At 39.8% G+C, this 26857-nt stretch overlaps 1 protein-coding gene across 14 annotated transcripts in view; it reads right to left on the bottom strand.

Moving 5' to 3' along the window:
* DMD (dystrophin) overlaps positions 1-26857 on the bottom strand; it is a 2228404-nt gene that overhangs the window by 55224 nt on the left and 2146323 nt on the right. For 9 of the 14 annotated variants that reach the window (XM_061410469.1, XM_061410467.1, XM_061410473.1 and 6 more), the window contains 7 exons: positions 21204-21370; positions 18804-18915; positions 16973-17109; positions 16229-16267; positions 11851-11916; positions 10698-10763; positions 8102-8260 (listed from right to left, as the gene is read on the bottom strand). In XM_061410469.1, the coding sequence (XP_061266453.1) occupies positions 8102-8260; positions 10698-10763; positions 11851-11916; positions 16229-16267; positions 16973-17109; positions 18804-18915; positions 21204-21370 (746 nt within the window). The remainder of the gene's footprint in view (positions 1-8101; positions 8261-10697; positions 10764-11850; positions 11917-16228; positions 16268-16972; positions 17110-18803; positions 18916-21203; positions 21371-26857) is intronic. The other 5 variants (XM_061410468.1, XM_061410480.1, XM_061410474.1 and 2 more) reach the window with 3 other exon arrangements.

Here is a 26857-nt window from a genome sequence, read left to right as displayed (position 1 = left end):
CTAATTCAAGGATCAAACCAGTGTCTCCTGCATTGGCAGGTGGGTTCTTTACTGCTGAGCCACAAGGGAAGCCTGAAGCAATCCTTATGCCTATCTAATTTCCTGTGCCAAGGCCTAAGCTCACCAGTTTTACTTTTGTTATCATTTCTAAGATATCTAAGACACAAGACCCTAAAATGGAGTGATACCTCCAATCTTTAAAAAATATATATTTCCCACTTAAACAGAATGAGTATTTGCACCTAAAACTTCATGCTGTTGTCCATCAACAGACAAATGGATAAAGAAGATGTGGTACATACACACACAATGGAATATTACTCAGCCATAAAAAAGAGTGAAATAATGCCATTTGCAACAACATGGATGGACCTAGAGATTATCATACTAAATGAAGTCAGACAAAGACTAATATATCACTTATATGTGGAATTTAAGAAACAGTACAAATGAATTTATTTAAAGAACACAAACAGACTCACAAGACATAGAAACCAAACCTATAGTTACCAAAAGGGAAGAGAGGGAGGGATAAAGTACAGTTTGGGATTAACAGATACTACCATATATAAAATAAACAACAAGGATTTACCATATAGCGTAGGGAACTATATACAGTATCTTGTGATAACCTATAATGGCAAAAAAGTACACACATATACACATACTTCAATTACTTTGCTATACACCTGAAACACAATATTGTAAATCATCTATACTTCAATTTTAAAAAAAGACTAGAATCTAAGTTAAATTGTCTGTTTACAGAGGATTATAATATGCACATTAAAACCATCTTTACTGTGAAAAAGAAAAATTTCTTCAAAAAAACCTCAGGCTGCTCCCCAAAAAGGTTGAGGGTCACATTAACACATTTAGTGTAACAAGACAGTTAAAAAGAGGGAGAGCTCAGATAAAGGAGGAAATAAATTGTCATTCAACATCATTCATCCACATCCATGAATGGGATAGGATGAACTGGTCCCCCTGAGCTTTGGTTAACTCAGGATAAACTGAAGGAACTTGGGTTACTGGGTTGCTTAGTTGGAAACCGAGCCTCTGAATCATGGTGACCCTGCCCCATGCAACTGTCCTCCCAGCCTGAGGCAAGCTTATTAAATGCAGTAGGTATGTCCTTCAGCTTCTCTTGCCATGAAAGATATTGGTGGTCTGATGTATGTGGGAAAACTAGCTCCCTTTATCTTAAAGCCCTTTGTTTTGGGGGCTCATAGTGCCAAGTGGCATTAGGCCCCAGTTTCATTAAATGTCTCATACACTGCTCTTTTGAATTTATAAAACTGTAAAGACCAACTATGAGAATCAGAATCTACCAGTGATGTCTACTAGATAGTGACCATGCACTGTTACCTTCCTCACCCTTGTTCCTTACCCAGACTTCGTCACCTACAACAGCGTTTTCGGAGGTGCTCCTGATTGGGCTTCCCTGGTGGCTCAGATGGTAAAGAATCTGCCTGCAGTACAGGAGACCTGGGTTCAATTCCTGGGTTGAGAAGATCCCCTGGAGAAGGAAATGGCAACCCACTCCAGTATTCTTGCCTGGAGAGTCCCACAGAGAGAGGAGCCTAGTGGGCTACTGTCCGTAGGGTCATAAAGAGTCCGACATGACTGAGCGACTAACACTTTCACTTCTCTTGTTCAAAACAAGGCCTCCTCCTGTGCCCTGTGCCTCTTTCCCTCCTGTCTACTCTGGGAAAAGCTCTCTTCCCCCCTTTTATTCTGGCATATTCCTCCAGCATGTGTAAAGTTATTAGGGATCTTTAAGTAGAACAAAAAGACCAAATGAACACTGCACGGCACCCTGTGAAATAATCCCAACCACGGATTACAAATATTTGCATATGTAGAGAGCTGGGAGAACGACAGCCAGAGGACAAGGCTGGAAAAAGATTCACTTTTCTCTACATGTCTTTGGATTTCCCATAATGTGCATGAATTACTTACTAAAATAATAAAAGGAATTATATAAACATTTTAGTGTTTACATCTTCTAGAGTTCTACCAAGCCCAGTGTTCTCCTTCTGCCATGCGCTCCCTGGGTAGATAAATTTACCCTCAGTCTCAACTACCAGTTGTGAGCTGGTGACTCACAGATCTGTTCTCTCTGGCCCACACCCCTCCTGCAAGCTTCACAGTTTCACTCCTCCCTGTCACATATTTGTCCGTGGGTATGTCACCAGAAGGGCTTCCCAGGTGGCTCAGTGGAAAAGAATCTGCCTGCCAATGCAGGAGACGAAGGTTCGATCCCTGGAGTGGGAAGATCCCCTGGAGAAGGGAATGGCAACCCACTCCAGTATTCTTGCCTGGAGAATTCCATGGATGGGGGCCCTGGCAGGCTACAGTCCATAGGGTCACAAAAAGTTGGACATGATTTAGCAACTCAACAAACATCACCAGAACCTCAAACTCGATGTCTTCTGCACCCCATTCACCATCTTCCAGTGACTCAACCTTGAGGAAGGCCCTCGATAAATCCTGCTGAATCGAAGGGCAAACTCTCAATTTATCAGTAGACAGCTCCTCCTGAGTTGTCAGTCCCAGCTGTCCACAAACCTTGTTGTGCCTCATCCAGAATTGGGGCTCATTCCTTCCCTCCCCAGATCCAACTAACCAGCCAGCCACACAGCCCTACCCCTCCCCCAAAATATCCCTCACCCCTTTTCTATTACCTTCCTGTAGGCCCTTATCTCTTTCCTGGGCTTCCATGCTCCCTGCCAATATGACTCCTTCTTCCAGGATTGTGCTTTTCAAAGTCCTCACCCACTCCCAGCCCCATCCACACACAGCTGTCCAGTCATGCATATAAGTCTAACAGGATCAATCCTGGCTCACCCTGGTGTGGGGGGTGGCGTGCAGGAGGCCGCTACTCCTCAGCACCTCATCACATCTTTGTCCATCCCCACCTGGCCTTGCTGACCTGTCTGGCTTTGTCTCTTCCCATTCCCTGCCTTGTTACAGAAGACACACCACAGTTTACAGTTTCCAAACATCCTGTGCTGTTCCTCCCCACATCTCTGTGGTGGAATGCCCACTCATGACCCCCTTTAGCTTCATCTTGGCCATCTCCTCACCATCATGTGAGTCTCGCACAAAGACCTAAGAAAGGAACATGGAATAAAGATATCCTGAGACTGTGAAGATTGAAAACCAGCAGACTCTGGCCCAGTCATCATGTCATTTGTAAGGGAAAGCAACAGGATTATGATCACCAGCTAGTGTAATTCAGTGGTATAAGTAGCCAATCTTGAATTTCTCTGAATATAACATTAACGATCTTACATAGCCATTGGAGGAATGAAAAGGATCAAGGGAATACTCACATTTAGGCTGCATAATGACTGGCTGCCCAACAACAAGATATATGAAAGGTACTGAGTAGGTAGGTACTAGAAGTCCAGATTCCCCTGGCATCATATAATATCTACTAACCATCTTAATTAACTGTAGACTTCGCAGTGAATCTGGTTAGTATTTACCCTCCTTTTAGACTTGGGAACAATCTAATCAATTTGATGTGCAGGCAGCAGAATGACAATGAGGTTTTGTCTTTCATAACAGTTACCTTTTTCATTGCCAGGGTCCTACCTAGAATCTCACAGCAAGTCTGAGTTCATTTAGACAGTGCAGAGAAAAATACCTTGGAATTTGACACTACAGATTTAAGTCAGGAGATTGCAGGCTTTCATCTATGCATGAAAAAGTAAACTTTGGGTTTGCAATGCCAAAGACACACAGTGGAGCAAATTCTCAGTATCCAACTGGGCTCAACCAAAGAGGTGAATCAGAATTATCTGTGGTATGAGAGAGAGACGTTATGCAGAAGTGAAACATTACAGACTGTAGAAGTCACTAGTCACTCAAATTTATGAGAGATGCTATTGAGAAAATTCTGAGTCAGACTTAGCTTCTGCTCAGAGCTTTCACCTTATCTTTGTAGCATAAGCCACGAATCAGAGAATGCTGGGGAGGAGGGTGGAGACAGGCAGGGCTTAGGATTTGGAAAATGAATTTTGAGCATTCTAAACTTATGACAAAGCAATGCTTGGTGCTCATCAAAGACGTTTAAAAAGGGGAAGTATTCTGAAAAGCAAGTAGAAGAAAAGCTTCCAAAAGGCTTTTCTCTATGAAATTAGGTTTTAAGAAGAGTTTTCACCAAAACTAAATGCAAGAGTGTAACAATGAAAATAAATTCAGCTTCATTTCCATTCATTTATCCATTAATTTATTCAACAAATATTTATTGAATGCTATGTGCAACAATTGGGAGAAATGGAATTCTAAAGACAGAGATAAGATACTCCTAGGATACTTCCTAATTAGCCATTTTCTGTTTTTCAAGGTTATGGTGGGGAGGTGTCATGAATAAGAATAACAGAATTCAGTAACATATCTAGTCAGGAATGGAGATCTTCAAGCCTCCTTCCTTTGCTGTCCTTTGGAGATAAGCCCTTGCTACAGAATAAAGGAACACCAAGTACCCATATACATATGTCCAGAGGAACCAAGACACTCAGTTTTCAATATCCTTTCCCATTTGCTCTAAATGTGTGCTTGTATTTGTTCAATTATGCAGCCAATTTGACTAGGGAAATACAGCCAGCTTGGTGGGCAACTAATGACCTCCTGGGTTCTCTCAGAGGAAAGACAGGAAATGGAGAGTTACAGGCTCCTTAGGCAACACTGATGTCGGATCATGAAGACAAAGCCATGCCTCTTTGAAGCTCTTTGAGAAGTGCAAGAAGACAGGAGCGGCTAGAGCAAAGAAAATCAGAGGCTACTTTCAGGAGAGGATCTCAGCAGAGCAGCAGTCCCCAATCTTTTTGGTACCAGGGACTGAGTTTGTGGACGATAGTTTTTGCACAGACCAGGGCTGCGTGGGGGTGGTTTTGGGATGATTCAAGCGCTTTTGCTGCCACTGATCTGACAGGAGGTACTGGTCCGTGGTCCAGAGGTTGGGGACCCTTGCTGCAGACACATTTCTTTGGGACTGGTATGAAGTGAAGACATGACAAAGCAGAGAAAGAAGGAAGCTCATCCTGACCTTTAGTTGAGGGTCAAAATAACTTACAGAAAGACTGGCACCAACACCAGATTCATTTTGGATTTCTGAGCAGCCCTGGAATATTTTCTTTTTTCTTTCTTTCAGAGAACATACCATTTCATTTTAAGGGAATGGCCTTGGATACTTTGTGTGATGCTTTTGAATGGTGGGGCCGGAGAAGACTTTTGAGAATCCCTTGGACAGCAAGGAGATCAAACCAGTCAACCCTAAAGGAAATCAGTCCTGAATATTCACTGGAAGGACTAATGCTGAAGCTCCAATACTTTGGCTACCTGATGCGAAGAGCTGACTCTTTGGAAAAGACCCTGATGCTAGGAAAGACTGAAGGCAGGAGGAGAAAGGGGCAGCAGAGGATGAGATGCTTAGAAAGCATCACCAATTCAGTGGACATGAATTTAAGCAAACTCTGGGAGATAGTGACGGACAGGGAGGCCTGGCATGCTGCAGTCCATGGGATCGCAAAGAGTCGGACATGACTTAGTGACTGAACAACAAATTAGATGTCTTTTGGGGTAAGGTGGTTATCACTGTGCCACAGGTAGATGAATAGGTTTATTCATGTGTAGTCCTAAAAATATTCCCTCCAGTATAAGTACCTTCATGGAATGTGCTACAATTCTACGTAAATGATACTTATATAAGATGACTCTTTTTTATGCTAGGGCGCAAGGCAGAGTTGACTATTCTGAGTCAGAAAATCTGGATCTGGAGTTGGTTCTTCCACTGGCTGTCTGAAATTTAGGTCAAGCCATTTGAACCCCTCTGAACCTACATTTTCTTATCAATCTTCTACATAGCACTTTTAGGAAGATGGAATGACCCAAAATGCACTACAGTGCTCTGAAAATGATGAAATGCTAATATAAACGATAGTTTCAGTACTCTTCACCAACACTCTTTGGCCTGGTTGTAATGGTATGGAGGGAAGGTGCAGCAGTAATAAAACAGAACTCTTGACCAATGAGATAGAAAGACATGGAGCACAACGGACATTCACATAGTAGAAAAATATTCTCAGCCCTGGGTAACATCAAATTCTATTTATAATACCAATACCAGCTTTTCTTCCTATTTGACTTTGATTCCTAAAATAATTAAAGACTTAACATAAATGAATACTAATGACACTCAATACAGTAAAGGGAAAGGTTTTATCTACCATGATATTCACTGTCAGTCTTACATATAAAGCCCCAAATAATGTTACTGTTAAAACCAACAGAATGCTCAGTATTCCCTCCTGAATGGTACCTGTGTGATCTCTTTTCTGTATTCTTACCTCAGGCTTTTACCAAAAATTTCTGGAAAACCCACTAAAGAGTCGCACTGTGCTAAGCACGATAGGGGACATTAACATGATTAAGACACAGTCCTTATTCCAAAGGCATTCACTGTCTCCATTAGAGAGAGGTGGGGTGTGTGGGGGTGGTGGTGGCAGGTAGCTGATAAAAAAGCTAACTGAAACGAAGTTCATGGAGAAAGATCCAAGGCATTATGAAGATCTAGACAAACGACAGATTACTTCCAAATGCAGGGACCGATTAGTACAGTGATAACCACTTTACCCTGAAAGACATCTAATTTGTTGTTGTTGTTCAGTCGCTAAGTCATGTCCAACTTTTTGCGACCCCGTGGACTAGACAAATGACAGATTACTTCCAAATGCAGCCCCATCTGCTAGGAGCTTGGTGGGGAAAATCATTCTGAGCAATGGCGTGGAGGATGGCAGCTAGGCTAAGAAGCAAGCTTGAGCTGAACCCTGAAAGTGGATGAGAGCAGGATGCATTCAGAAACAGTAGTTACAATAGCACAGCCAGAATCTAGGTACACAAGATGACGACAGTGTAAAAAACCAGGTCAAGAGAAAATTGTGGAAGGCTGAAAATATCCAGCTGAGAAGCTAGGTTTTTTAAAAAAGATGCAGAAATCTAGTCAAGGAAGAATGCCATGATGGCTCTTGGGACTGGGAAGATGCACAACTACCATCAGTAGGGAGGATATAGTGGGGGTGAGAGACAGACTAGAGGCAAGCCGACCAGGTAAGGAGCTCCGGCCACAGGTCAGAGGAACTGAGAGCTACACAGAGGCCCGGGGCAGCAGCAAGCAATGGATGAATGGCAGTTTGCCTTTTCATCTTCAGGTGACACAGTCCCCAAGGGCACTTGGTTCTCAGACATACTGTGTTGCTAAGATGAAGAGGTCTTTGTGCCTTGGGCTAAACCAAAGACATGAAAGTACTCTAGTCCCACAAATTTGAGCCACTGCTCCTTTAGAGACCTGCCTGGTGGCATCTGTCTAAAGAAGGCACACTGAGTTAGAAGTGATCACATGCAAAAGCCTTTCTTAAGCAAGGGCCCTGTGATGTCATACACATAACACAAAAGCAAAGTCCAATGATTCGCATCATTCTGATGCCACACAACATGCCAAACCTTTATATCTTTGTCCTCTGTGGAGTCATAAATTTTGTTTTTAACTTTTATATAATTTCTTGTCTTTTCCCATGAACATCTTTTTCAAGTGATGACTGACAACTAGAATTATCTCACTAACCTGCTAGGATGGTGAGCATAAATGATTTCTGTATTTGATGATGGAAAATAAGATGACTAATTCATCCCCAAATATGACCAGTGAGCCTCCTTTCGTAAATGCTTTAAGATAGGTAATATGCCCAAACACATGTACAAATTGTATCATCAGAAAATTAAATGACCTACTTTGTTCTTAAACTCTATTCTCAAATATGAGATCAAAGCCTCTAAAATACATGCAGCAAATCAAATACCACCACGAGCATTCATTTCTTTAATACCTAATGTATGAATTCTTACTTATGCTATTACATTCATTTTCTTCTTTCAGATGACAGAAAAAGAGACTCTGTAAATGGAGCTAAACAGATTATTGGAGAAAACAGTTAGACATAGAATGACTCTAAGTGAAGATTCCTGGCACTTTTCTATGTGTGCAAGTGTATGCGCTCTGCATCCCAATGACAAAGCTAGAAAGAAAACTCACCTGTTTTCTTCCTCAAGATCTGCTAGGATTCTCTCTAGCTCCCCTCTTTCCTCACTCTCTAAGGAAATCAAGATCTGGGCAGGACTACGAGGCTGGCTCAGGGGGGAGTCCTGGTTCAAACTTTGGCAGTAATGCTGGATTAACAAATGTTCATCATCTCTGGAAAATAAAATCAAAGGTTTTGGTTTTTTCCCCCCTTATTTTGCTTTGGGGGGCAGGGACTCGGGCGTCTACTTTAAAATTGAAACAGTTATTTCCTCTTAACAATTAATTAGACCCTTTTTCCTGCTTTTAAAGACATTTTGATACTCTTGAGGTTGTGGTTCTACCCTCCTATTGGTGACAGTTTCAAGTGTTTCTTGCTCAGATTTTCCATCGAATCTGGGTGGTCGATTTACATGAGTAAATCAATGGCTTCAATTTCTTAACCCCACTGAAGCAGGATGGTAACAATAATGAAACTATACATTAAATGACTATTTCATTCAATTATTGTTTAGCTAGAAAAACAAAAATCAGCAGGAAAAAAAAAGAGCCATTAACGTGACTTATTAAGAGAGGACTGAACAACTCATTACTTAGAGCAGCTTCGAAAGACTAATCTTCAGGAACAAAGAGGCCAAAGGCTTGTATTTTGGGAGGCAGCTGCCATCTTTCTTTATATCCATGGATTCTCTAATACACAGGAGAAATTATTTTCTAAATGCACTGCCCGTAGCTCCCGAAAAGCCTGCGTACCTCCGAGTTACAAGAAATTCATCCTGTTCTTAATGAGAGGCTAAAATCCTTTGTTTCTGGCTAGATATCAGTAAGATAATACATTAATATTTCCCTCTCCACACCTTTTTAATTTCCTTTTCTCATCTCTGACTCTGAGCTGAAAAAATTTTGGATACTTGGGGAAAAAATCCTCCTCATTTAAATGATCTTGGTCCATCAGGTCAGATAACTGGTTGGTAAGTTAAAATTAAAATAATGACTGGGTGTTAAAAATAAACATTTAAGTTAAGTCAACCGATCTACCAAACCTCTTCCCCTGACCTGACCCTAAGATTTCATGTTATTCCTAAGCAACACTGAGTCAGAATGGATACTATGCCCTCAGAATAAGCTACAGCTAAATTTTGCTTAAAAATAAACCAAACGTAGTTTGGCCAACTAATCTGCTAGCCCTCTTCCCAAATTCTGAAGGTATATTGTGAGGACTTTCCATGTTTAATTATAACAGATAGTTATAATTCAACTTCTCTTACTGTTCTCTTGGGCAGTCAATGAATGGCAGCCATTCTTATATAGATACAACTGGAATCACTGTGAATGTACTACAGCTTCTAACATTCAAATCAGTGATCCAAAGAACCAAATCATTCAGGTTGCTTACATTTAGTTGATTCTTTGTTTACATATCTTTCTGTCGAAGTAGTTTATACATTAATACTATTAATACTTTCCCCCACAGCTCAGAAAGAGAATGTACCACAGTTTTATTTCCGGGCAAAGGCTTTTTTGTTTAGTATAACTATGAATGGCTGAGTGTTGACTCTATTATCACCTTGATCACCTTTATGTACCAGAGGAGATGACTTATTCTCATGCCTTCAATAACCAGCTATGTATAAGTGCTACTTGGGTACTATTGCCTTCGGTCTAATCCTTATACAGGCTGTTTCTCATTTGACTGTGACTGTGGGTTGCCACACCAAGTACATGTGATAAATTTACCATTTTCCCCTTTGCCTAGATTCTCTATGACAAAATGGTGAGACATCCGTAACTTAGGAAACTAACATTATCATTGCACCTTGACTAGATTTCATCTCTGTAAGTTGTCTCTTCAGTTCTCAGTTTGTCCTCCATAGAAGCTTCTCAATCTGCTCCCTCCACCTCAGGCTCTCGGTTCACGGCAGGACTCCTCAGTACTCCTTATGGTCAATACTACCCTTACACCGTAATGAAGCCTCTGTTCCCCTGCCATCGCTGTGTTCTCTGCCACTCTGAGCACCACTCTCTCACCTTCTTTAATATTGGACAGGCCTGGAGTATCATCCCACTACAAAACCGTGACCTCAGTTTGTACTTCCTCTTCTGAAACGCTTCACAAGACTGCCTCAGTTTGTTTAGCTCATGAAGATGCTCAATCGCAAAAAAACCTGCTAGCTAGGTTCTCTACAGGAAAATGCCCATCTAGCTACCCCATGGGAATACCAGTGCAGCTATTCCAAGATTATAGTTCTACTGCCCATGGATGGAGCTATCACTTGAAAAATTAACATCCAGTCCCTTCAAAAATCCCACAGGTTTGGGCAAAGAGTAAACATTTCATACAGTTTCGGTGTTTGAGACCCTGCAATTTGTGGTAGTATAGCACTGAATGAGGGGAAGGCAAAATGTCTGGGAACATTTATGCCACAGTTAGGAGGAGCTCATTCTGTGTTGGGATGTCAAGAGTTAAAGAAAAAAAAAGCCAATGAGCGTCTCCCAGAAAGATCTAATGAATATAAATGCTAATTCCTATCTTCTGTGCTACCCTATGTCTAAATCCCTCCAAGCAATTTCATGGTCAGGAACATTTTGTAAAAAGAGACAGGATACTTACATGCTCTCATTAGGAGAGATGCTATCATTTAGATAAGATCCACTGCTGTTTTCCATTTCTGCTAGCCTGATAAAAAACGTAAAAGCTCATTAAAACTTCTGTGACTTCTTAGACTCTATTCAAGACCTAATCGAACATTCCTGAAAACTAAAGGATAAATCATGTCAAGAAGAGAAAGGAATCCTTCATATTTAAAGGATGTGTGTGTTGGCCTAGCCGTTTGAGGTGAGTGGTGGACCCCAGCTAGTTAAGCAGGTTTACATTTATGCTATAAATTACAAGAGAAGTTGCATTCTTTTTTCCTTCACAGGTTGATCTTTCTTTCACTGAGAAGAGGCCTCTGTTTTCATGGGACAAGATTCCTTCACAACAAACACACTCCATACCTTCCACTACCCCATGTGTTTTTAAAGACAATTAAAGCTTTCCACTGATGACAGAATGATACATAGCTAGTTAATACATCCCATGGTTGATAAACACGTTCAGCAGTTAAAATATTGATAAAAGATAATTCACAGTCAGCTCTCTACACATTCTGCCACCAATTTTTACCTTTAAAAACCTCCTTCACCTCAAACAATAATAGTCTTTTTACAACTTGAAAGTTAACCAAACTCTTAACAGATGTACTTAACAGGCATATTTTACAATTAGCAATTTAGTTCTTAGATATAAAAGTTACACACAAAGAACATGAGACAGAAAGGTCCAAGGATTAGGAAAAGTAATGATTCTCTTCTTTACACCACATTTTGTCAAATACACACAGAAATCAAAGCCAATGCTTTCATATTCTGCATATAACACAGTATCATTTCTTCACATACTTATGTCTGGTCTAGCAGTTTTCTAAGAAGGGTAGATGATTTCTAAGTCAATTGATTACACGTGCTCAGTATATAGAACATAACAAAGCTCTCAAAATGTTTAAAGGCCAGGGTTAGGGCAGATTGTTCTGGACTGAAGCGCTCATTGGTGTTCAAAAACAACATGCAGTTGGAATGGCATGCACGTTAGAGGGCAAGGTGATTAGTAGAAATCAGACAAGATTGGGCAAAAAAGAAAAGATTTGTTTAAAATTATTATAGGTTAGCTTTCCTTGGTTAGTTACTTCAATCAATATTTGCCTGGCATTCAACTAGTCTCATACCTGCTAGCATAATGTTCAATGCGTGAATGAGTATCATCGTGTGAAAGCTGAGGGGACGAGGCAGGCCTATAAGGCAGAAAATGTGATTAGTCACAGATACCATCCATTAATGGAGAAAAAAAAAACCCACCCCGCAGTTCTGTTATATACACGGCCTAGAATGCTTTCAGCCTAAAACTATGAATAAGGTACACATCTGGTTGTCTCTATATCTTAGAGAGATCATCAAGTATTGACAAGCTAGGTTTGACAGATGATTGGTCATCCTTTTGCTTTTCTCAAAAGCCACAAGGAGGGATCACAAACTTCTCTGGCAAGTTTTAATGATAGAAAAGGTCAAGGAGACAGTCTCTACATGACATTCAGTCTCATCTTGTCATGTCTCATCGTCTATAGCTCTGAAATTGTGTTAGCAGTATATGGTTTAAAACTTTACACAGTTTATACCTGTGCCATTTTTAGCTGCCTTCTTACTGAAGGAAAACTGTACATTTGCCTAGTACATTTGCAGTCAATGATTTTAGCTCTGGAGAGGCCACTGCAGTCTGTGACCAAGATTCCATGTATCAAGAAGTCTTGGTCTGCACAATTTTGTAAAAAAGGAATATAACCACCACATTAGCAGCGGGACTGTACTGCTACTTGGTAGAGTAAAACTGAAGGGCCCCCAATTATACTGTGATGCTTTAAAAACAGAACTACTAACTTCAGTAGAATGTCACAGTACCTGAAATATTTATTAGGGATACTGTGTGCTAATGTACAGAGCAAAAAATGAGAGGAGGATTAGCATTCATAGTCTGTTTACCTTGTGGGTAAAAAAAAAAAAAAAACCTACTTTTTTTGCTTCACAGATGAAGATTTTGGTAGGGTTGACGTGTTTTCACCTTTTCATACCTGATCTATTAATTATCCTTGAAGTTTTTATAGTATCTTTTAGATTAACCTTAGGAAAAAAATCCATCTGTTCTGAAAACCAGTTTGGGCTTGTGCTTTTTTGTTTTAACTGGAATAGGACAAAAAGGTCTCTTCCATTTCTCTCCTGACACAGAATGCCCTTAGGTAAAGGCATGAGTCCAAAAGTCGACAGTGATCTATTCAGTAAGGACTAGTTTAGTCCAGTGTTTAAGCAGCATTCAAGAACTTGGTCAGACACTAAGAAGAATATGCTTTTTCTTACAGTTAAAAAAAAGACAGAAAGAAAGAAAAACGTGTAGTTACCTATGTTTACATAGGAAATATAGTAGAAATCTGTGTTTCTTAAAGAAGACACATAATTATAAAATGGTTATTAACACACTACATAACCAGGGAACTGAAATCTTGCCTGAGAAATAAATGTCTTATTTATGAAACCAATGTTGTCTACGTCAATTGTCACCAGACTCAAACTTGGAATAAACTACAAAGATGCTGAAATTGTCATAAGGGAACAAAAAGATGGCTACCCAATTTACCAGGCAGATCCAAAGATATTCAGGTAAATCTTCACTCTAGTTTTGGAGATAATCTGCTCATTTGTTAGAACCCTGGAATAGTCCATTATTAGAAAAATGCCAAGGTTTGCTTGGAAATATTCACTGCAGGTCAAGATAACTGAGTACTTGGATTAATTGGTTTATAAGCCCTATCTTCTGGAACAGACCAGTCTTTTGATTATATACTTCTTAGAAGCTAAAAGCCCACCATCAAGGAAAACATATTAGTGTTTCTCCCTTGTAACAGTTACTACCTTGGTAGTGTAGAGAAGAAAAAAACATGAGATCTTGGAGCATAACTGCACTAAGAAAGCTCAGCATGTAAATGTAAAACACTTTAATAAAATCTTAAACAGGATATCTTATGCAAAGCTTTAATTCTTAGCCTTGAGGATATTTCCATGTTATTTTTCTTATTAACGTATGTAGCACCTAACACAGCATGCTTAAGCACAAGAACTCATAAAAACCAAGAAATCTAAAAAATATATATATATACACACACACACTAAAGGAGGTAGTTATGAAATTAGAAAACGAGCCAAAAGGGAATACTGGTCAGAGAAGAATCATCTAAAAACCAAGAATTAGTAAAAGTATAAAACTACTTAGTCCAGAAACAAAGCTAAATGCAAAGCCTTCTGAGCACTTTTTCAAGGGAAGGTAAGAATACTGTTATCCCTTCTCACTTCCTAAATATAAAGTGATAGATCCCCCAAAGGATTATTCCTGTTATTGTTAATGGCCAATTCTATCCCCTCCACCACCATTTTCTCATTATCTGTGACAACTCCACTAATAAATTTTCAAGGCAGAAGAGCTCAAAGAATATTGTTTGACCATCTCACTTGTGGACAAACAATATAAAAGGTTTATGCCAGGTTTACTTTCAACTAAGGTGATAAATCCAGGTAAATAAGGGGTTTTTTCCTGAGGAAAAAAAAGATTTGTATCTCAGTAAATCTTCAAATTCTATGATCCATCCTGAATGGACTAAATGCTGTCATTGTCACAGGATTTGTTAATATCAAATAGAATTCTTGCAAGATAAAGCATTCTAGGACCTGACTCTTCTGCCTCAAGAGAACAGCTTTACAATTTATTTTCTAAATTATTTACCACCCCATGAATAAAGACTTTAATAAAATTACACATATTACAAGGACTTTAGCCTGCTGGGTTTGTTTTCTTCCTCAAAATTAGAATTTCCCACTATTTCTGAATAATCCAGCATACTTTTTATGGGAAGGCAAAGTGGGGGCAGGTTTCAGTTGTTAGAGAATATATTTTTAAAAAGAATGTTTTCAGAAAGACAAACACCCTCTACTTAAAATAAGTTACATTAAACTGACTCCCTGAATGCTTCTCATTAGCTTATGGATAGAATAAACTTCCTCTCTAGTTAGTCATTCTTTATTATGCTGTGCTACCTCTGTCTATGTGTTTTAAAAAAATTAACTTTGGCATATTTGTCTTTTGGATTTTTAAGTTGGTTAGAACTTATTCCAACACAGAGAAAATCCACTTGCTTATCAGGATCCAATCCGGCTGAGAATTTCAGTATATTATTTTTTAAAAGTTCTTTATTTATGAAAGGTTTTACCTTCTGTAAACATATAGATTACCTGGGATAGGGAAAATAATTACCAATAGCAAGTAACATAGCTGAATCTAAATAACTCCCCAAGTTGTTTAAGCATAATTAGTAAAGAAATCAAATATAGTAACCATATCTCAAAATTAAAGGGCACAATAATGTGGCTTTAAAGAAGAAAGGAAAGCCTCACACTTCCTTTAGGCCAATAAAGACTTCAAATAAACTTCAATTAACAGTTTGTACTTATCACGACAGGATTTTTTAAAAAGGACCTACTTTAAATTTAATTACATGGTGGAATAAAAAAGACCCAATAAAGATAAACTGCATTCTTATATAAGTCCACTTTCCAAATTAGTCATTTCCCTCTTATATATAATACAACTGTCTGACTTTAAATATTTTCATAAAGTACATTGTGAAATACCAAAATTTTGTTATAAACCCCCCCACACACTGTAAGTTTAAAACAATGCACTTTGCTGATATATAAATCACAGACTCTATAGAGTTTTCTAATGACATTCTAAATTCTGAGACAAGTCAGTAAATTATTTATTAATATCAAGTATTAGTATTATTAATAAGACACACCAATAGTAATAACAAACACTACAGTACACTTTCCTTCCAGTGTAAATGTATGTTTATGAGCTGGGTATTTAGCTTGGAGAAGAGAGCAAAGTGAGTGTAGGTCAAAACTGAGAAACTCATATATATATATATATATATGTACACACACACACACATATATATATATATAAAGATTAGTCAAATAGCATGGCATTACCTGATAAAAAGGCCACATGCCTCACTGAAATTATTCAACCATACTCAACATTATACCATGAAACAAACTTCGCTGGTTTTTAATGGTCCACTTATAACAGGCCCTAAAGAATACAGCATCATCCTTTTGAAGGTCCTAAAGCACTCAATCTCTAGAAATATAACTAAAGAATATTATTATGTAATCAGAAGGCTCTTCCCTGCTTACAAGGAAAGAGCATATAAACATGTCTGCCAGGAACAGAACTAACAACTCAACAATTTCTTTGATGTCACTTTGACCTCCAGGCCAGGATTTCTGCTGGTTTTCATTTGACTAGGTGGGGACCCTAAAACCTCACTGACTCTCCTGATCTGTGGCAGAGGGCATCCTCAAAGACTCAGCAAGGGAAAAATTTTGAAAGGAAGGAAGGGAAATTAAAATGTCCTTAAAACAAACAGAACAAAAATTTTTTTAAAAATTAAGCAAGCGAATGTGTTTGTGATAGCAGCACCCTTCAGCGCAAGTACTCACGCAGAGTCTACCGGCCAGAAGTTGATCAGAGTAACAGGACTGCAAAACAAAAAATGAGGTGGTGAAGAGAGACACAGGCAAACTCAGCCACACACACACATACAAAAAAAAATTACTGAAAGGTCAAAATAAATGAAACCCAATTAAGTATGAACCATGAAAAGCAACGGCCAGACAAAGGTGAAAGGTGAATTAAAAGAAAACCAGTGGTGCGACTGCCGTCAGAGTCATGGAAAACAGAAGAGAAGGTTCAAAAGAGGTGAAGACAAGATCATCACTTGGATCTAGCGAATCATAACTACTTACTGTGAAGACATTTCCCGTGACCATTATTTTCTTTCAAGTAGGAAAAAGTGACTAGCTACGACCACACAATCAGATACAAAAAGCCACACGCCTACTGATTTGTGAGGGGGGAGAATCAAAATGAAATCTTGGAGTCACTCATTTGTAAACAGTCCCGTATTTCTTACAAGCCTTTGTAAGGTAATTGGGAGCCAGGATATGGTGGTTTTTTCCCCTGTGAGATACAGTTTAACTTTTTGAAAGGGTCACTGTTCACGGGACAATTGACACGGAAACTGGTAACTGAACGTCAGCTTGCTTTTCTCTTTACAGCTACAGTAAATCTAAAGAAAGAAATAGGAGAGACTGTTTGCATTTGGAAGTGAAGGAAGGTATTCAGGTGAGAGGAGCTCAAATATATGTCGACTAAGAGGCTGCTGTGCTCTGGCCACTACTCACGTTTCCATGTTGTCCCCCTCTAAGACCGTCTGCACTGGCAGGTAGCCCATTCGGGGATGCTTCGCAAAATACCTTTTGGTGCGAAATTTGTTTTTTAGTACCTTGGCAAAGTCTCGAACATCTTCTCCCGATGTAGTCTGAAACGGAAATCATGAGGAGATCAGACCTGGGGCAGGGTTTTGAACTGAAAGCACCGCTTCGGTGCTCTGCCTTGAGGTACTTGTCTTATAATTAAGAGCAGGAGGCAAGAGCAAAGGCTGAAATCACACAAAACGGGCTTTGACACCAGACCTGCCCTTTACTAATGGGGTTAACAGAGGTGAGTTATCCTACCCAAGGCTCCAATCATCTACAAAACTGAAGCAAGAATGCCTCAACAAGTTGTGACGATGAATCAATGAAGTCTCAAGTACTAGGCTGCTCAATAAATGGTAATTAATAGACGTCTGGAGGTCAGAGAGTTGACCTTCAGTTTTGTTACACCTTATGGTGTTTGTAAAACAATATCTGTCCATGTTGCTGTCAGATTTTACCAAGTACCATTCAATTCGCAGCATGGTACATTCTCCATCATTGAATACCTTTGCAAAAGGAATCAAAGTGAGGAAGACAATGAAATAACTGGGAGGATCGCTCTGAAGATGCAAGAGAGAAAAGCTCTAAAGCAGAGACTCTCAAACTCTGATGTGTTGGAAACCACCTGCAGATCTTGCTAAAATGCTGCTTTTGATTTATAAAGTCCAGGGTGAGGTTTGAGGTTCTGCACTGCTAATAAGCTCCCAGGTGATGCCAAAGCTGTTGGCCCACAGATGGCACTTTGAATAGCTAGCAGCCAGTGTTGAAGGAATACGAGATTTACACCCAGGTCTGTGTCCACCAAGTCCACGCCCTTTCCATTTCACTAGTGATTTTTCTTCGCTTTATTACATTAATATTTATTGGACTATAGTTGCTTTACAATGCTGTGTTAGCGTCTGCTGTACAGCAATGTGAATCAGCTATACGTATACATGTATCACCCCTTTTTTGGATTTTCTTTCCATTAGGTCACCAGAGCGTTGAGTAGAATTCCCTGTGTTATACAGCAGGTTTTCATTAGTTATCTATTTTATACATAGTGTCAATAGTGTGTATATGTCAATCCCAATCTCCCAATTCATACCACCACCACCTTCCCCCTTGGTGTCCATATGTGTGTCTCCAGCAGTTTTTCAAAGTTCTATTGGCCACTTAACATTTCCCCAAGACAATAACTTAAGAGATGACTCCAGCACTTAATTATAGAAACTTGGGCAAACTTTTTAACCTCAGAATGTCAAGAGTCCTCAACTGTAAAAAGGGGATAAAAATAATACCTGTCTCATACAGAGTAGTTTCAAAGGTAAATGCCTAGCATGTATTGGTAAGTGTTAGTATGTTAAACAGACAAAAGATGAGCAAGATTCATTTAAATGGTGGATTATGAATTTCAGGGAACCTACATTACTCCTCCTCCATACTCAACGTGCCCCATGGCCCTAACACCTCTACACACAACAGCTAGGGATGTGGAAACTAAATGTGAAAAATGTCTTCTCTACAACCCATGCAAACAGAAATGAAAACTACTGCTTCACCCAACAGTGTGTGTGGAGTGTCTATGACATTCTGCGTGTGCCAGGCATCGCACCAGGGATAAGGTCAATCCCAGAGTCTGCAATTTGGAGCTACTTGAGTTGGGCAACATCTGGGGAACTGAGCAATCATAGCATCACAGATCATCTGCAACACTGGAGAAAACTGAAACTTCTCCCAGGTGAGCTGACTCAAGCTCAGGGACACATCTACTTACCGGAGTACAATATTCCACCATGGGATAGTGCATTTTATGGCCTTTTGCAACGCGGCCAGAGAAAAAGCAGCTTTGGCAGATGTCATAATTAAAGTGCTTTAGACTTCTGTACCTGGAAAAGCACAAAAACAAACACGTATGTATCTCTTCAGATCAAATTCCCAAAGAATACCCTTTAAGAAACCTCCTTCCATACTGTTTTAATTCTAGAAACAGAATGCTGTGTTTATTAATCCCTCAAGGTAAGTGATTAAATTCCTACCTCCAGTTTTTTCTGGTGCTTTACCTGCAGTATCAAAACATTTTGGCAGAAAACATCCTGTAAACATTTGGAGGGAGGGGAGAAAAACTCAGTTCTTGCTTAAACTCCACTGGGAACTCTTTCAGATTAAGTAGGAAGACACTGGCAAACTTCTAGGCTTTTGAAGACCAAATACTGGAATTTAAAAGAACTCTCAGAAAGGACAGATAGATGCATTTCAGGCCCATCCCCCACCCATCAAAAGGGCACCAACATTTCCTGAGGGAATTATTTTTTAAAAAATTCTATAGATAAAGCAATTTCATAAGACAAAAGAGAATTCAGCAAGAAGTCTCAATTAAAACAAATCTTACTTGACATTTTCCGATTGACAGACATGATTCATTTTCAGAGTTACTTGGATAACCTCTTTTATCTGTCTCTCTTCAGAAATCCCTCACCACCTTACCCCCACATGAAAATGGAAACCTCAAGAAAAGACACAATTTGGATGAGATGAAAGGATGCCTAATCTGGAAGTACTACACGCTACACTTCCCCCCATTCTCAGAATACTCTATTCTTGGTTTCATACTCTCCCTGCCTTGTGCTTTTTCAGATAAGACTCTGAGCCAATTCAAATAAACATATTCCTCATGTCACATATGGGAATGTGGGGAAAAGGCTACTGTTTTTAGATCCTAGTCATCTTCTGAGAATGGGGAAAAGGAGGAAAGAGAAGTGCTGATTCCTAAAATAATTTACTTTCATAAGGGCAAAAGAACTGAATGTCAAAATGCTCTCTTAGACCCTCCAAAGCATTCTCCTTTTGCATTTTATAAAATCCACCCTCTGCTTTGTCTACAGATCTTACCAGTGAAGGAAGCTAAGAAAAGAAAGGTAAGAAATGCAATGCAGTCCCCTGGAGCTCCCCCTCCCTGCTGCCCCAAGGCATCACTTACCCGCAGAAACCAGGAAGGTGTCCTTTGCTAGCACTGCCTGCTCAACACTGTCTATCTAGGCTTTAGAAACCTCTGAAGGTCTCTGTAAAACCTCTTTGTACACAGCATGAAGTATGGAAGGGGCACAGTGAATAAAAGGCACACAAATGGTAAAATATAAGTATTAGAAACAAAGTAATGAGACAAGTCTCAGCATAACCAGCAATGAGTATTTACTTAGCTGGTAAGTGGATCCTGAACAGGCAGAGGATGCTACAGGTAGTTTACAACTTGATGGCTTATTCATCACTATGGCAACCTCGAGGTTGATTCAGATGTTTAAATACACCACCATTTCAGAATTTGGGTTTGGGATTACTGTTCATGAAGATTCATTCATTTAAAAATATCCTGTCTCCCCAGACAGGTCAGCAAGACTGAAGATTTAAAAGCCAAGTGTTTTCTGGGACATTTTAAGAAAGTCATAATAATAATAACCTACAATGTTTCCTACTTCTTGCACTTTTAAATTTGTAAGGAACATTTTCTTGTTTTAGTGGCTTTGTGAGTCTTTCATTTACTTGCACACTTTATACTCCCTCAGAAGTTCATTAGGAGACTATGAAAAGAGCGTAATCAGATTCACAGATCAAGAAGTATGGTCTAAGCTGCTCTAAACAATTCTGGTTACTTTAGGGCAAGAAAAGTGGTGTAGAGTGATTAAGAGACTGAGCTACCATGACAAGTCTCCCAAAATAGAATCATTCTTTAGTTTTAATACTGATTCTGGGAGAGATTCTATAAACAAAAAAGAGCATGGAGAACAAAAAGAGATGATCAAAATGTCTTGGTTCCAGGAAAGAAGAGGTACAGTTAATCTGTGTATACTTGATAGACGAAAATCTTGGTGGAGACAGGGAGTCCGTACTGATCGATGAAGAACATGGCTCTGCAGAGCTAAAGAGGAAAAGTGGAGAGGGCCACCTGTCTCATGAAGCAGATCTACCAACATAACCCAGTGCTCAGGGGGGTGACAGCAGGGATCCAGGCTCCAGCCTGGTCACCTCCTCTCCCACCATGGAGAGGAACAGACTAACAGCAACTGGCATGGTGGGTAACAATGCACTAATAGCAACTGGCATGGGGGTGTGTAACAGACAAGTCATACAAGGGTGAGAAATGATACGACAAAAATGACATTGGGGGGCTTCTGCCTACCTGAAGCCGATGATCGGACACTCCTTGCAGATGTTACACTTGGCCTGATGCTTGGCGGTCTCCGCAGCAGCCACTCTGTGCAGGACGGGCAGCCACACCATGGACTGGGGTTCTAGTCTCATCCAATCGAGGAAGAGTGCTGCTTCGATCTCAGGCTTATTATTAGCCTGCAGAGACAGGAGGCCGGAGAGTGCAAGGAGAGAAGAGAAGAAAGTAAAGGAGGTGTATGTCATTTCCAGTGATGCATCAAATAAAGAGCCAAAGTGGTGCAGTGAGGCCCACTTTTCACAGCCTGATTCTGCAAATGTCCTCCCAACATCCACATGAGCCCTCTGACACATGGTAGTCTGGGAAACTGCCATGACCCTGTTTGGCTACTAGATGACAAGAAAGGAAAGCAAACAAATGCAAAAAGTAAAGTACAATACACACCTGGGAGAGACTATATCTTACTCCAGTTTGGGAAGAGATATATAAAACTTAGCTATAAGTAAAAAGGAAGTGGTTATTGATAAAATTTCAAAAGAGAGAGAGAGAAAAAAGAAACCTCAAGGAATGATTGATTCTTTTTTTTCTTTCCCCTCCAGTGAATCTGTTTCTCAGTGTTTCTTACAATCGTAATGAAGAGGCTTTACAATTCATCTGGTCCCGAAGCTTCATTTCACAGACAAGAAAACTGAGATATAGATGAGAGAAATGGCTTTTCAAAGGCTAGACAGCTCCCTGGCAGCAAGAGTGAGTCTAGCATTGAAACCTCCCGCTCTAGTGCTCTCTTCATGGAGACCTGTTGTTTCTCTGTCTAACTCTAGTTTTCTGTTTTGCAGAGTTTAATAAATACTGTGCCTCCCAGTGAGTCTAATGATTTTAGAAAATTCAAAATATATTTATCCATCATTTGATTGGTATGTTACTATAGTCATGCATTTAATTACATTTTTTAACCCTGTAAGATCATGTTTTATGTTTTTATATTGTTAAATTGATCCATATATTAACCACTTTTGGGGGGTTTGTTTTCCATTGCTTCCTTCAATCTCAGATCTCCCATCTGGGATCAGTTCTGTTGGCAGTGTATCTTTTAGTATTTCCTTTAGTAAATGTCTGTTGATGGTGAATTTCTCAGCTTTTGTTTGCCTGAAAGTCTCTTTTATCCATATTCTTGATAGTTATCCTCAGTGGGTAATGATTTTTAGACTGAAAGGGGTGTTTCATTTGTTTTGATTTTGTTTTAGCACACTGAAATATTATTTCACTTTTATTTCACTTTCTCTGCTGCTAACCGTTGACAAGTCAGCTGTGATGCTATTGGTTCCTTGAAGGTCATCTATGCTTTTCCTGTCTCATCTTGTATTTCTAGGATTTTATTGATACTTTTTAGGATTTACTAGGCTTCAGGAATCTGTGGGTTAGAGTCTTTAGTCAGCTCTGGAAGCTTCTCAGTCATGATCTCAACAAATACTGCCTCTTCTCCATCCCTTCTCTCTGCTTACGGGAATACATTAGATCAATGTTAGACTTTCTCAATCTAACTGCCATTTCTCTGAGCAGGCCTTCCCTAAGAAAGTGCCTTCTCCAGAGATGGTCTTCATTTGCTTTTTCCAAGAACCAAAGGGTGTTACCTATTTTGAGATCAATTTACACTGAATATATGATGGGATATTTAGGATCATACACATAATGAGTATATGAACTGCAGACTCATGGTGCTTCTCTTGGAATGTGATGTGCTAATAAAGAATGTATTCACACTTTAGGCAGACAAGAGTAGGGTCATTGGGCTTGTAACACTCACCACTTCGGCAGTACTCCAGGAGTAACCCCCAATTATTAACTCAGCAACATTATAATGAGCTGTTTAACCTTGAATTCCTAGCTGCAAAGTGGCATAAATTCGAGCTACTGATCAAAAGCTTCTGTTGAGTACTTCGTTCTAGATAGAGTGCTATCACAGAGGTAATGTACTTTGTGAACATTTTCTTAAAAGCTAAAAAAGAATTATAGAACCTGACGATGAAAGGGACCATGGACGTGAATTCCTCCTTCTGCAATGGCACCACAGAGCTGTAAGACTTTTGACAGTCACCACGTCCAAACTTATCCAATGCCAGTGTGTTCTCATAGCTGCCATATAATAAACATCCATGTGAGGAAGCAAACATCCTCCATGGACGATCTTGAACATTTGTGTACAGGTACCCTTGTCACAAGTGCTTTATCACCCTGAGCTGAAATCCATCAGCACAGCCAATAGGAGGAGAGGCCCCAGAATCCAACCACAAGAGTTCAAATCTCAGTTTTGCCACTGATTGTGTTACTCTGGGAGAGTAACTTTATCTTTCTGTGTCTAAATTTTCCTCTGCCATGAAGTGGAACTATTTATAGGACCTACCTTGTAGGGCTGCTTTAATATTTCAATGAAAGACACTTCAACACTGGCACACAGCGAGAGCCATGTCAGTCAGTGTTTGCTATCATTATGTCATTATTACTATACATCTGACCAGAAACATCGAAGTTCTCAAGCCTTCACAAATCTCTTTCAATATTTTACCAGAGCCGTCATGTCTGTCCATGGCCCTTTATCCCTATTTCTCTTATTTCTTCCTCATATGAAAGGCATGGTTTGCCACTGTCCTTTAGAACTCTGTTCTCCAAAATATGATGTGCTGTGAATGGTACTGCCATCTCTCTGGACAGTATAATTGGATGGCTTTCTTTTGTTCTGCACTAGAGGCTCCCACAGCACTTCCACTCCACTAAGATCTCTAGGTCAGTGTTTCCCAGTGTGTCCAGAAGATCAATGACCCAGCAAGATGTTTCAAGAAGAGAAGGTCAAATTAATTAAGGAAACACTGCACATTCTATCTGTCGATTAATGCACGTTAACATACTAAAAGCTGGGTTGGTTGTCAGTAAGGAAACATTAAACCTTGACCTCAGAATTTCTCACACTAATTATTCAGTGATCCTGGGACATTTATCATTGTTCTTATGTTTTAAGATTTGTGAACACCCCCAAGGTACTAATGCACTGTTGGGTATGATAAGAAATACTGTTTGGCTGTTTTCAGTGATTCTGCTGTTTTGTACATATTCATTTGGGATGTATTTTCTTCTACTTCCGTCAAGGACTTTCCTGTTAGTTTTAGCCCATTGTATCAGCTCATCTGTATCTTTAAGGATCCTGACTCTTACAGCCCATGGGTTAGTCATTCTCCCCAACTCTGTAATTTTTACATTTAAATATATGTTTTCTGGGGACTTCCCTGCTCGTCCAGTGCCTAAGACTTTACACTCCCAATGCAGGGGGCCTGGGTTCAATCTCTGGTCAGGGAACTAGATCCCACATGCCACAACTAAGACCCAGCACAGCCAAATAAATAAATAATAAACAGATATAGAACAGTCTTTTGGACTCTGTGGGAGAGAGAGAGGGTGGGATGATTTGGGAGAATGACATTGAAACATGTATGATATCATATATGAAACGAGTCGCTAGTCCAGGTTTGATGCATGATACTGGATGCTTGGGGCTGGTGCACTGGGACGACCCAAAGGGATGGTATGGGGAGGGAGGAGGGAGGAGGGTTCAGGATGGGGAACACATGTATACCTGTGGTGGATGCATATTGATATATGGCAAAACCAATACAATATTGTAAAGTTAAAAAATTAAATTAAATTAAAACAAACAAACAAAAAATAAATAAAATATGTGTTCTGCCTTCATCCAAAAGTCACTAGTGAATAAATTAAACAGGCCAAGGTCAAAGGTGGGCCACACCACTACAGACTGCAGCTCTAGTCAACACAAAGCCAAAAGCCAGCCCTCTCTGGTTGGTGGACTGTGACTCTCTCTAGTTATATTATTATTTAGTCTCTAAGTGTTTCTTCATCTGATAAACAAAAATACAATGAAAGTCTATGTCAAAAGAACTGCAAGTTCCAGTTACAATAAGTCCTATAACAATCTCTTGCTCCACTGGTCCAGAAACTAAATTTATCAAAATAACCATCTGGAGCTAGGACAAAAACTATCACAGAAAGACAGCAAATTGAAAAATGCATTACTAATTCATTCTGATGTAAAACATGGGATTTATTGTTGCCCAATCTGAACCTATATGTTTCCCTGACTTACATTTAAAGGATAGTTTCTTTAATGATAGATTCAATGACAGGCTACAAAGAAAGAATTATTACAGAAAGCATAGTTTTAACAGAAAGCTCTGTTCACTGTGGAAGACAGAAAAAAAAAAATCTGACTATGAGTCAGCAACAAATGTAGGTGGCCCAAAATAAAGAGAAAAAAATATTGACCATGTCTGTGATGTATAACGAAAGGCCTAACAAATATGGTGTGAAGCAATCATTGCATTATCCTCGGGACTAGAGAACAGTGTCTAGTTCTAGTGGCTAAAGCTAAGTTCTGACCCAGAACTTAGAGAAGGCTTGGCAGAAAGGCACAGAGATAATTAAAGAGCTTGAAAGACCTATGAGAACAGCTTAAGGGAATTGGGATTATTTACCCATGGAAACACACACACACACACACACACAAGAATATGCAAGAAATAGTGGCTGAAGGGGCGATTTAATAACAGTTTTCAATTATGTGAATGGCTCTTGCATAGGGGCCTATGACCAGCTGTTCCATTTCTCCACCGAGGACAGAACAAGAAGAAACAGGCTTAAGCAGCATGAAGAATTTAGGCTATAACTCATGCGGAAGCATTTCCTGATGTTGAAAGTTGTTAAAGCATTAGTGGAAATTAACAAGGAAAGCTAGCGAATGCTCTCCTCTTTCAAAAGACCACAGATTCTCCTGTGCTTAAAGGTGGGAAATTCTCAAGGTTCTTTCTTCCTCCTAAGACGCAAGATCCATCATTTTGGCTCTTTCAAAACTGCATGCCTGTGCCAACTGACAGCACTGAAGACAAGGTACAGGGATTCACATTCTCATTCTGTTTCGATCTTTCATTTTTACTACCAACAATTCTGTATCCTAGTGGCATATTCCCTTTCCTTTTGTCTGGCGATAAAGAAAGGAAGAATTCAAAACCAGGCCAAGTGTCTATAGAGAGCTAAAAGCACTAGAAGTAAAACCCAGCTAAAATTACATTGTGATCACTCTAGAAAACAAGAGGTTAGCCTGAAACGTCAGGAAGCTGTTGAGGTCAAAGGACAGGTATGAGGACAATGGATTGAGGTCATCCTTGCAGATGCCATTATCTGCTGACCCGCATACAGGCCTCATAGCTTCTCTCAGTATTGAGGATGACCCTGACCTTGCCCCTAAACACCAGTGTCAAACCATCTAAGCAAAAACTCAGAATGGGTCGTTCAGCCCTGGGTTTTGTTTTTGCTTTCGGCAGTATCTCCTCTTTCCACTTTTACGGTGTGCACACACAAAAAGCAAGGATACCATAGCTCCTTCCAGTGTGACAGCCACAGTGTGCAAGTATCTTGGGTCTCTGTTCCTTCTCTCTTGGTTCTCTCCTGGCAGCAACTACCCACAGCACAGAGGTGAGGGAAGGAATCCACTGCAGTCACTGCCTCTGCCTTCCAGTGCATCGCACGCTGGCTTTATACAAATGTCATCTTAACAATGTACAAAGACAGTGAATGGCTAGCCAAGGGATGCAATTAGCAAT

Source organism: Bos javanicus, chromosome X (genome assembly GCF_032452875.1).
Source record: "Bos javanicus breed banteng chromosome X, ARS-OSU_banteng_1.0, whole genome shotgun sequence".
Taxonomy (NCBI): domain Eukaryota; kingdom Metazoa; phylum Chordata; class Mammalia; order Artiodactyla; family Bovidae; genus Bos; species Bos javanicus.
The sequence above is the reverse complement of the archived record's forward strand: the minus strand, read 5'-3'. Positions and strand labels throughout refer to the sequence as shown.